The sequence below is a fragment of the Monodon monoceros genome, unplaced genomic scaffold (genome assembly GCF_005190385.1).
Source record: "Monodon monoceros isolate NGI ecotype Baffin Bay Population unplaced genomic scaffold, NGI_Narwhal_1 Super_Scaffold_16, whole genome shotgun sequence".
NCBI lineage: Eukaryota > Metazoa > Chordata > Mammalia > Artiodactyla > Monodontidae > Monodon > Monodon monoceros.
In genome coordinates, this window is record NW_021703772.1 from 99123029 (window position 1) to 99136065 (window position 13037).

Below are 13037 nucleotides of genomic sequence, written 5' to 3' on the forward strand. Positions count from 1 at the left end.
TAAAGAGAGTGAACACACGTGAGGGGAAAAAGTAGGGAAAGTTCTTTTTACAGAAGAATACCACCTAATAAATATAGAATGGATGTTAGAGTTAGAAAATCACTTCCAAATGATAATTTGTTCAGGGAAAGGTGAATGGATACCAAAACTACTGAGTGGAAAGTTCATGGAGGAAAAGCTATTCATGTAATGTGCAAGCATCATCCCACTTTTAACTACAGGGAAAAATGTACTTTACAATGAACATATATCAGTTACCTTGTAAACAGCATTGTTAAGGATGGGAAGAAGTGTAATGGTGTGTTTCCTAATATGAAGCATAAGAGATATCCAATATCACCTATATAATATTCTTGCCAAAAATATTAGCCTAAATTATATCATTTTTAAAAATCAGATAAATCAGAAATACTCTACATATCAGACCACTGGACCAAGAGTCTTAAAAATGGTCAGTGTGGACTTCCCTGGCAGTCCAGTGGTTAAGACTCCACCCTTCCAATGAAGGGGGCACGGGTTCAATCCCTAGTCAGGGAAGTTCCGCATGCCACATGCCGCAGCAATCCCCGCCCCCAAAATGGTCAATGTTGTAGAACTCAAGAAAAGATAGGATAACTTTTACTTTAAAAGAGACTAAAGAGGTGACAACCCACCGCAATTAGGTAGATAGGTAGATATGTAGATAGATAGAAAGATAGATATAGATATATAGATATGGAGATATTTGGGTTACTTAGGGCAGTGTGGAAATTAGAATACATACTGTATATTTAGATGATATTAATGTTGTTATTCATAGGTATGATATGCAATTTGCTTACATGAGAAAATACTGTTAATTTTGAGAGATGTATACTGAAATATTTAGAGCTGAAATAGTCTGATGCTTTCAACTTCCTTTCATATGATTTAGCATATGAAGAAAGGGGGAGAGCAAATATTCAAAATGTTAATGTTTGGTGAATCTAGGTAACGGTTTTATGGGTATTCATGTACTATCCATTAACCTTTCTGTAGATTTGAATATTTTCTTAAAAATAAAGGAATTGAATGAGATACAATTTCACACTCATTAGTTTGACAAAAAATTAAATAGTCTGATGAAATTAACTGTTGGTGAGGAAGTGGATAAAATGTGGAGCAATAGAAACTCACATTGCTAGTAGATTCTAAATCGGCACAACTTTGGAAAATAATGTCACTATTGAGTTAGGTAGGAGACATTTACCTTTTGACCAAGCAGTCCCATTTATCAGTGTTCATCTCAAGAAAATCCTGTCACATGCACCGGGAGACATTAATAAAACTGTTCATAGACAACTCGTTTTTAAGAGCGAAAATTTGGAAAAACTCAAATGTCAAAAAATAAATAAATTTTACTGTATTCATACATACAATAAAATACCATATATCGGGCTTCCCTGGTGGCGCAGTGGTTGAGAGTCCGCCTGCCGATGCAGGGGACACGGGTTCATCCCCCGGTCCGGGAAGATCCTACATGCCGCGGAGCGGCTGGGCCCGTGAGCCATGGCCGCTGAGCCTGCGCGTCCGCAGCCTGTGCTCCGCAACGGGAGAGGCCACAACAGTGAGAGGCCCGCGTACCGCAAAAAACAACAAAAAAAAAAAAAACAAAAAAAAACCATATATCAGTGAAAATAAACTATGGCTACAAGGGTCAGTGTGATCTCAGAAATAAATTATTGATGACCTCATCAATAGTGATGATATTTAATGATCTCAGAAACAAATTATTGCGTGAAAATAGCAAATCATATAGCAATGCACATCTGTAAAGGTTAAAATAATGTAACAGAATCTACTTGGAATGAAGTTTGTTTGAAATATTTTATTTAAAGCTTTCCAAACTGCATAGCTGTCGATCATTTAGATGAGAGTTAACAAGGTCCTGTGTCTGTACCAAATGCCCAGATGACTTCCTATGTCAACATGATGATGCACACGTAATCCTCACCTGGAGATGTTTTCTGAATGGTTTTCCTGCAGCATAGGAATAAAGGCACCATCTTACCTGCATCTGTGTTTATGCACATGTGGATATATTCTTAAGATTGAAAGTGAGAAACTCAACATTAGCTGAGAACTAAAGAATTAAAAGTAACACAGGCGGTTAGTACTTTTGTGCTGACCAGAGAGATGCTGTTTAAATAAGAAGAAAATCAATATATTCTATTTCTTTGCAGAGTAAAAGTGAGCAAATTACTGTGCGGCATCTGACATCAGGAAACTGGGAAGTGATAAAGATCCTGGCGTACGATGAAACGACGCAAAAAATGTGAGTGTTTTTGGTTCTCTAGTCAGGTTGGAAGTCACTGTTGTCAAATGCAGTCTTTTCTGCTAGATTTATATTTTGCTTACCAGGGTCCTAGTCCAAGTAGCCTGGCCATGTAAAGAACAACCTTTTCTTTAAGATTCTCCCTATACTTCATGCAGAGAGATACTTACACAGACAGTTGCACAGACACATGCACACACACACACGCACACTCAGATTGAGAGAGATCATGGAAAAGTGTGACAATATTTTAAGAAACAAATATGCGTTTCCCAAATGGATCAAGTCCTGCCGTTAAATAATAGAAGAGCTCTTGCCTGTTCTTTGACAGTTTGAAAATTCAGGTGAAAACTCGGTGTGGCAAAAATTGATTGGTGCCTGATGTTTGTGTTGTTTTCTTTCATGGGCAGTTACTTTCTGAGCACCGAGTCGTCTCCCAGAGGGAGGCAGCTGTACAGGTAAGCAATGTGAGAGGATCTTCCTGCACAGGTAGATTCCTCAGGGGCCATCTACACAGCATAATGATGGGATGGAGAAGTCTGAAGTTTCCTTTTTGGTATGGCTAGGAGAGAACCAACTCAGTATGACAAAACCCCACACTCTTGGCCCAGTCCCTCAGCTCTGGACCACTGTGAGCATAAAGAATTGGAACTGAAATGGAGACCATCTTATTCCTCCTTTATTTTTTCCCTCATTTGTTTTTACAGTCTCAAAATGTCTTTTTTTTTTTTTTTTTGAGGCTTGCTTTTCTCAACTACCCACATCACAGGCATTTACATATTTTCCCCAGTAGGCTTTTCTTCTGCTATGCCTCATTTATATTTTCATGGCATTAATATTGTACACATGTGATGTATTCCCGAACAGAATAAAAGCATTGTGAACATTTAGTAGAGTGGATCAAGTGGCAGTTTCTCTCCCCCACCCCCTATAATGTGTATAATCCATTGATTGTTATTTAAGCAGGAATGGTCCTTGCTTACTAAAATAAAGCAGTGGATGGGGACTATTTTCATCTGTCCAATTTTCCCAGATGAAAAGTTATATTCATAAAAGGGGTTAAGGTCATACCTATTTAGTGTTAAAAATGTCTCCTCACTCAGAAAGCTTTCACCAGGACCTCCCAAGAATGACTTTTATTTTTGTCTGGCAAGCAACTTACAATTATAGACTCATATACACTTTCTAATTTACATTTCACAGATCCATTTTTAAAGTGTCAAAACTGCCATGGCATATTCTCAGTGGAAATTCATCATGTTTGAAGAAGTGTCACCAATGATTCTTACCAAGTAGCCTAGACTTTCCTTTGAGAGTAAAAATGCATGTTTCAAGTACCTTAACTCTCTCTAATTCATCCACACACTCTTATTTATGCATAAATTGTTTTAATCTGAAGCGAGCCTCTCCTTTTTATCACATATCCCAATATGTCATCTTCACATTCTTTGTTTTTTTTCTCTTAGAGTCTGGAACACATGTTCTCAATTCTAATGGCTTCCAAAAGAAGAACAGCTGTTTATTTAAAGAGAATGATTCTAATTTTGGTTTAGAGGTCTTGGTTAAAGTACCGGTCGCTTTCTCTTTTTGGTTACCTGAAGCTTATCTTTCTTGAAACTTATACTGTGGTTAATAGTGGCAGTCAATAACAGTCCTTTAGAGATGTGGAAATACTGGACCAATGTTTTATTTTTCTCATTTTGTAAAACTCTTAACGAAAAATGACAGTGCCAGAAAATTAGACTTGGCTAAATTCAGCTAGCAGCGCTGCCTCATCCTCTCTCTCCTCCCTTTATTAACCTAAAATGTGATTTGAATCACAGTGGGTTCTTAGATTTGTGTGTTTGTCTTATGTCCCCAGTGACTGAGGCAGAGCAGTACAAAAGTCAATATATCTATGACCTGTACTAGTGCAGAGGGCTGTGTTATAAAGAAAATATAGTACCAATAAATCTCCCTTTAAATGGCTCATCCAGTGCCAGTTTGTTTGACTGTAAGATAATATTAGTGTTTGACCCAGAAAACTCAATCATTGTCTTGTCCAGGCTATAAAAATAATAATTGGTTGATTTAATTTATGGGATTAGATGCTTCTGCAGAATCAGAACTGCTAGCATATTCGGTGTCATTATTTTGTCTCAAAATGTGCTTTTCTCTATTTTAGTAATTCATAATCCAAATAATGAGAAGATACCAACATAACTTTTAGGAAACTTGGATCTGAAAAATTATATGGAAGAGTAGAGAGAGAAAAGGTTTTAAATTCTAGTTATGTCACTAAATAGCTGTGACTAATAGGGACTGGCACACATTCATAGTTTCTGTGGTGATAGTTGTGCAACATTGTGACTGTAATTAATGACACTGAACCATATACTTGAAAAGTGGTTAAAATGTTGAATGTTGTTTTACGTATATACCACAATTTAAAAGAAAAAAAATGGGTATGATTTGTCATAATGGTGAAACTAGCTAATGTGTTTAAGTGCCTAGTATATTAATCACCTTGACTAGAAAAGGAAAATTTTGGATTATAATGAGCCCAAAATGTTTCAAATGTGAAGCTGTGACTTTGTGAACTATACTATACTATAGTATGTGTTTTGTTCCAAAATGAAATTGAGAATATTTTGTCCAGCCAAGTTTTAAAAAATGTATCATCAACAGTGTTTTCATTTAGAAGCATAGATAATTTACAATTAATCTCTATTTATAAAATAAATGAATCTGTACATGAAATTTAACTTTGGGTTAATATTTCAACCCCTCTAACCTTAAGCACCATTGTTTGTAAAATAAAGAGATGAGTGCTTTTCTCTTTATCTATCTCCTTGATGTCTCAAAGCATGTATGAGCATTAACATTATATATATTATCATACAAAAATAGCTTTTCTTTTCCAAAAATTCAGTGCAACTATTTAGTGGGAAAAATCTGGTACTAATATCAAAATCTAATGTTGAATTTAGGAAATCATGAGCTTTTTATATGTGTGTGACTTGTGAAAACATTAGTTCTTCCAACTAATATTATTGCTGGTGACTTTATGCTTGTCTCTGTGGGTAATTTCTTTTAAGACTTTACAAAGAAATATCTATAAAAATATAAATACGAATAAGTTATATTGCATCCTGTGACAATCAGTTTCTTTGTAAGCATACATACATATTACATTCATATAGGTGTACATAATTTTAATTTTATTACAGAGAAGAAAAATGCATATGTCTTAACATTAGTAATGGGAATTGACTTTGTTTGCATTTTTATGGTAAGTCATAATTTACAAGGAACCTCAGCTGAGTAATTCTGTAGCTTCTTTGTTTATGTCAATATTTAAATATAGATACCACACATTCAAGGACCTGGAACAATAGCATTTCTAACTTTCTTTTTCTTTCCCCAGTGCTTCTACTGAAGGATTATTGAATCGTCAGTGCATTTCATGTAACTTTATGAAAGAACAATGTACATATTTTGATGCCAGTTTTAGTCCCATGAATCAGCATTTCTTATTACTCTGTAAAGGTAATAGATGATTTCTGATAAAATTTATTTTATTCATTTTATTTGATCAGTATCTATTACTACCATTAGTAATGATTACCCTAGCTGTATGATTTGATATTCTTAGTTTATGTAAGTTTTTGTTAAAAAGTTATAAATTAGGGGTTTATTGAGATAGAAATTGTATCCATTACTTTATTTAAAAGATAGAAATTGGGAGTAAGTCAATATGTGCACATACGCATGATCAATAAGTGCTGGTTGACATGGACCTTTTAAAAAAGTGAATAAACATATTTACATCAGCAAAGTCAAGCTAGAATAATAAACTAATTTACCTAGGCATTAGGAAAAGCAATAGTTTCCTTATTAAAATAATGGCTTGGTTGTTAAAAAATTTAGGACCTATAGAAATTTAATTCCCAGGGTCTAGTCCCCTTCAATTTTGAGAAATTATGTTCACCCCAATTATTTCTTCTATCCGGTAACTATGCTATAGCCTTACATAGTAGTATGGTAACTCTAGGTTATACTGATAGGAATCACTGTCCCTTTAATAGGATACTGTATTTCCCAGAGATGAAATGGGAGATGTCCTCTTATAATGTGATGGGTTGAGTGCTACTGCTTCAGCTGGTACCTTACACATTCGTGTTTTAAGACACCATGAGGAAGAGACCAATACTTTTTCTTTTTAGTTATTTTTCTCTTGACATCTGAAATAAAGTAATCAAAAAAGAGAAGTACTTGTTGGATGACACCAGAGAAAAACCATTAGACCCCTAGGCAGAGTTCCTTAGAGAAGTGAAGTTTTAAGATAACATCTTATGGTTACACTTGAATTATCCTGTATATTTGAAATAATTGACAATTCCAGTTAATGTATTTTTAAAATTAATATATAATTAGTTCCAATTTTTAATTTATCTTGTGGGTGAAATATTTTTTTGCTTTTATTTTTATTTTTTTGAATTATTGAATTTTATTTTATTTATTTTTTTATACAGCAGGTTCTTATTAGTTATCTGTTTTATGCATATTAATGTATACATGTCAATCCCAATCTCCCAATTCATCCCACCACTGCCACCACCCCCACCACTTTCCCCCCTTGGTGTCCATACGTTTGTTCTCTACATCTGTGTCTCTGTTTCTGCCCTGCAAATCGGGCTCTAGAGCACAGCCTCAGTAGTTGTGGTGCATGGGCTTGGTTGCTCCGCGGCATGTGGGATCTTCCCAGACCAGGGCTTGAACCCGTGTCCCCTGCATTGGCAGGTGGATTCTTAACCACTGTGCCAAAATACTTCTAATATACATGCATTCTTTCTTTCTTGGCTAAGTGGTAAATAGAATTTAATCTTGAATGAGTGGATGAGGGTTCACAGGGTTGTGAATCAACTTTCTGAACATCAGTGATGATTCTATAAAAGACTAGATAAAAAGAGAGTAAAGTGCATAAGATTGGCTAAAACCATAGAACTATAGAAGTATAGGGCATTTTGGAGAAGGGAGAATTGTAACAATAATCCTGCAAATAGTTTCTTTCCCCGTATATTCTTACTTCTCTGAATAGAATATCCATAGAAAGGAATGAAATCTAATAATCGGGTTTCTGTTTCATTATGTTTTAACTATGAAATGTTATATTTGGAAAAAAGAACTCTATCATGTAATCTTCCAGTAGTTATTACTTAGATGTCTTTAAAATGTTTATACATACATTTCTAAAATCTAGGTCCAGGGGTTCCAGTGGTCAGCCTACATGACACAGACAACCCAGCAAGTAAGTACATGAAGACAACATCATGGTTGGCATTGGTCCTTAGTATTATATTATTTATTCTGACTGTTGTACTCTACAGAGCCTTCTTCAAAGGAGGCCCCAGCCTGAGGAAAGTAGCATAGGCACCATCAACTTGACCTTGTGTGTGTAAGAGAAACATTAAAGCAAATGGTTTGAGCCATGTTACAATTGGAGTTGGTTCTTATATGCCTGAAATAGGCTATCTACTGTATCTTAATTGAATGAGGAGTGATTGATGAGACTCATTTAGATATATTTCAGCCTACTGGCCCCTTATACTCTGGTTCATTCTTTCTTGAGCCTCATATAAATTATTCCTCCAGAGCAACACATTTACTTTTGGGAAAAATTATTCAATTGTCCTTCATCTGTTGAGCGAGGACTTACTTGATCAGGCAATATGACAGAGGCTGGGTGTTCATTGCTAGTAAGATGTGGTCAATGTGTTTAAGAACTTTAATAGTAGAGTGTATAAATACAAACATGGCTGAGCTGATCTTAAAAATGAATATCCAGGTTGCTTCCTGCCTCCCTGTTTCCTTCTTTTCATCTATCCTTCTTTTCCTTCTTTCATTTAAAAACTTTATTTAATCAACAAAACTTTATTTAATCAACACTCTCATGCTCTAATGATTTACCATAATCTAGTAAATGAGGCTTATATTTATTAACACACTTACTCCTCAGAACACCCCCTGATGTTGTTAATTTTGTTATCCTTTTTTAAAGATGAGGGAACTGAGCCACAAAGAGGTTAACAAACTTGGCTAGAGTCACTCTAATATAACAGGTGGCAGCGCCAAGAATCAAATAAGATCATCTGACTCAAGAATAGGGTTTATTATCACTACCATACAATGGTAGCTCATTCTACTGTGTTTTTGTCTGTCTCATCACATACTTAGGTTTAAGTAGTAGTCTTACTTAAATGCTTTGACTTAAAGGAGAGACAGGCATAAAAGTAAAATGTTGAATGACAAATATCATTTTTAGAGGATACAGAAAGACCTTTTAGACTCTTCAAATACCACCATATGGAGACTTCCTGCCTATTCTAGAGAAAGATAAAACTTCTAAATAGTTAATGGAGTTCTGTGTGATTGGAAATCAGTTAGCACATCTTTTAGTTTCTACTTAGTGTAAATCCTAAAGCGGTTATGGTAAGCAAATTAAATCTGTTGAATATTAACACTAATGGCAAAAATAATGATAACAAATACATTTGATAATATAGAAAGAAGGTTGAATTTCACAGATAGAAAAATTAGTGTATAAAGTGAGTCCACCACATACCTTTTGTGGATATAATCTCATAGAATCAATTTCCTTGTAAAAAAAAATAGCAAATGAAATTTCTGTGAGGATGAGATACATTTGCAACATAGACACTCAATAAACAGCAACTATTTGTGTTACATTGCATATTCTGCCAAAATGATATATTTTTTTAAATCCCCAACCTGACTTTAATTAATTTTATTCTACTGTTAAAAGGCAATGTTGTTTTCTAATAACTTTTGTTTCAAATCATGACACACTTTCCTCTGAGGGAAACCTTTCTGATTTTCTCATTTATAAGTGAATTCTGATAGTCTCAGGATCAAGAAAAACAAAAAGGGACTGTGAACAGTGATCAGGTGCTTACTTTTATTTTCAAAAGACAATTATTTATTGAGATAAAATTTACATTTGATTGCAAGTAAATCTTTGGGTTAATGGATCTTCGGGTTAATGGATCTTCAGTTTAATATTCATTAAACTAATGAATCAGTCATAACTCATTTTGGGGCCACACGAAGCAGAATAAAGCATGAAAAGTATATTGAAAAATGAAAATATTTAACAAACATGGAAAACCTTTAAACCACCAGTTATCAAAGAAATGCAAAGTAAAACACTGCCAAGTAATTTTTCCTAACAAATTAATAACATGAAAAAATTTACATTGCTAATGAGGATATAATGAGGCTCTCATAAATTGCTGGTAGAAATATAAATTACAGCAAATCTTTTGGAAAAAAATAACCATAAGCCTTAAATCTTTTATATCTATTTACCCTATATTTTTCCTTTTAATAGTTTATACTGAAGAGATATTTAATTATAATGTGATGGATTGAGTGCTACTGCTTCAGCTAGTACCTTACACATTCGTGTTTTAAGACACCATGAGGAAGAGACCAATACTTTTTCTTTTTAGCTATTTTTCTCTTGACATCTGAAATAAAGTAATCAAAAAAGAGAGAAAATTATAACCATGCTACTGATGGTAGTGAAAAAACATAATAAAAGGGGTGATTTGTAAGTAAACTTTAATGGAATACTGATTTGTGCCCTGAATATCTTCCATTTGTCTTTTCAGAGCCACTCTTAACTGTTTTTCTCTCCCATGGCCTCTACCCCAGCAGGAGTTTGTACTGATGACTTAAGTTCTGCTGCCATTTGGCTGCCAATTGGATCCAGCTAAAGTGAATCCTATAGGTGACTGAAGAGAGGCAGAAAAGTGACTTTGGAGTCTATTTCTCTAGTGCTATCCCTGTGGAGTCACCCAAGTTGCTCTGACTCTTGGGTGAAGGTCACTGTGGATCTTTCATGCAACCAACTCCAAGTAACTGCTCTCTCCTCTTGACCTGCTGGCCTAGCCTTTGTCATAAGCCCTGGGTTATGGTACTACCCCTTATGACCTCCCTGCCCTTTGTCCTATATTTGTAAATACTCCTTTATTAAAATTTCATCAAATTGTTCTAATAGAGTTGCCACTAGTTCCCCACTAGGATTAAAAATAAAAATACATTTTTAAAAGTCAATTCTTCAAAACTGTTTAAGCTATAGTTCTAAGTGTTTAAGGAGTTCAAATATTTATGCCACTTAAACAAAATTATTTGAAAATGCATATTAAAATTCCAGAAGACAATATTTGAAAACAGTAAAAGTCTTGTATTTGCCTGGCAGCCTTTCAGATGATTTTTTTGTTCTTTTTTCTTAAGTATTTTCCTAATGTTCTACAATGAACAAATATTACCTTTATAATGAAAAAGAAACCCTTCATTAAAATGTTCAGTGACGAGATTGGTTCAAGATGGCGGAGTAGAAGGACGTGCTCTCACTCCCTCTTTCGAAAACACCAGAATCACAACTAACTGCTGAACAATCATTGACAGGAAGACACTGGAACTCACTAAAAAAGATACCCCACGTGCAAAGACAAAGGAGAAGCCTCAGTGAGACGGTAGGAGGTGCGCAATCACAATAAAATCAAATTCCATAACTGCTGGGTGGGTGACTCACAAACTGGAGAACACTTACACCACAGAAGTCCACCTACTGTAGTGAAGGTTCTGAGCCCCACATCAGGCTTCCCAACCTGGGGGTCCGGCAATGAGAGGAGGAATTCCTAGAGAATCAGACTTTGAAGGCTAGCAGGATTTGATTGCAGGACTTCGACAGGACTGGGGGAAACAGAGACTCCACTCTTGGAGGGCACACACAAAGTAGTGTGTGCATCAGGACCCAGGGGAAGGAGCAGTGATGCCACGGGAGACTGAACCAGACCTACCTGCTAGTTTTGGAGGGTCTCCTGAAGAGGCAGGGGGTGGCTGTGCCTCACTGCGAGGACAAAGACACTGGCAGCAGAAGTTCTGGGAAGTACTCCTTGGCGTGAGCCCTCCGGGAGTCCACCGTTAGCTCCACCAAACAGCCCAGCTAGGCTCCAGTGTTGGGTCACCTCAGGCCAAACAACCAACAGGGAGGGAACCCAGCCCCACCCATCAGCAGACAAGTGGATTAAAGTTTTACTGAGCTCTGCCCACCAGAGCAACAGCCAGCTCTACCCACCACCAGTCTCTGCCATCAGGAAACTTGCACAAGCCTCATAGATAGCCTCATCCATCAGAGGGCAGACAGCAGAATCAAGAAGAATTACAGTCCTGCAGCCTGTGGAACAAAAACCACATTCACAGAAAGATAGACAAGATGGAAAGTCAGAGGGCTATGTACCAGATGAAGGAACAAGATAAAACCCCAGAAAAACAACTAAATGAAACGGAGATAGGCAATCTTCCAGAAAAAAAATTCAGAATAATGATAGTGAAGATGATCCAGGACCTTGGAAAAAGAATGGAGGCAAAGATCTAGAAGATGCAAGAAATGTTTAACAAACACCTAGAAGAATTAAAGAACAAAAAAACAGAGATGAACAATACAATAACTGAAATGAAAACTACAATAGAAGGAATCAATAGAAGAATAACTGAGGCAGAAGAACACATAAGTAACCTGGAAGACAGAATGGTGGAATTCACTGCCATGGAACAGAATAAAGAAAAAAGAATGAAAAGAAATGAAGACAGCCTAAGAGACCTCTGGGACAACATTGAACACAACAACATTCACGTTATAGGGGTCCCAGAAGGAGAACAGAGAGAGAAAGGACCCGAGAAAATATTTGAAGAGATTATAGTCAAAAACTTCCCTAAAATGGAAGAGGAAATAGCCACCCAAGTCCAGGAAGTTCAGAGAGTCCCATACAGGATAAATCCAAGGAGAAACACACTGAGACACACTGTAATCAAATTGGCAAAACTTAAAGACAAAGAAAAATTTTTGAAAGCAGCAAGGGAAAAATGACAAATAAAATACAAGGGAACTCTGATAAGGTTAACAGCTGATTTCTCAGCAGAAATTCTACAAGCCAGAAGGGAGTGGCATGATATACTTAAAGTGAGGAAAGGAAAGAAACTACAACCAAGATTACTCTACAGAGCAAGGACCTCATCCAGATTCAATGGAGAAATCAAAAGCTTTACAGACAAGCAAAAGCTAAGAGAATTCAGCACCACCAAACCAACTCTACAACAAATGCTAAAGAAACTTCTCTAAGTGGAAACACAAGAGAAGAAAAGGACCTACAAAAACAAACCCAAAACAATTAAGAAAGTGGTCATAGGAACATACATATCGATAATTACCTTAAACCTGAACGGATTAAATGCTCCAACCAAAAGACACAGGCTTGCTGAATGGATACAGAAACAAGACCCATATATATGCTGTCTACAAGAGACCAACTTCAGACCTAGGGACACATACAGACTGAAACTGAGGGGATGGAAAAAGATATTCCATGCAAATTGAAATCAAAAGAAAGCTGGAGTAGCAATACTCATATCAGATAAAATAGACTTTAAAATAAAGAATGTTAAAAGAGACAAAGAAGGACACTACATAATGATCAAGGGATCAATCCAAGAAGAAGATATAACAATTATAAATATATATGCACCCGGGCTTCCCTGGTGGTGCAGTGGTTGAGAGTCCGCCTGCAGATGCAAGGGACACAGGTTCGTGCCCCGGTCCGGGAAGATCCCACATGCCGCGGAGAGGCTGGGCCCACGAGCCATGGCCGCTGAGCCTGTGCATCCGGAGCCTGTGCTC

The 13037-nt window shown here is 36.3% G+C and overlaps 1 protein-coding gene across 10 annotated transcripts in view; it reads left to right on the forward strand.

Annotated features, from left to right (window-relative positions):
• Positions 1–13037, forward strand: part of DPP10 (dipeptidyl peptidase like 10) — a 1301728-nt gene that overhangs the window by 1233212 nt on the left and 55479 nt on the right. For all 10 annotated transcript variants that reach the window (XM_029225838.1, XM_029225839.1, XM_029225846.1 and 7 more), the window contains 4 exons: positions 2202–2293; positions 2704–2751; positions 5700–5821; positions 7536–7583. In XM_029225838.1, coding sequence (XP_029081671.1) covers positions 2202–2293; positions 2704–2751; positions 5700–5821; positions 7536–7583 — 310 coding nt within the window. The remainder of the gene's footprint in view (positions 1–2201; positions 2294–2703; positions 2752–5699; positions 5822–7535; positions 7584–13037) is intronic.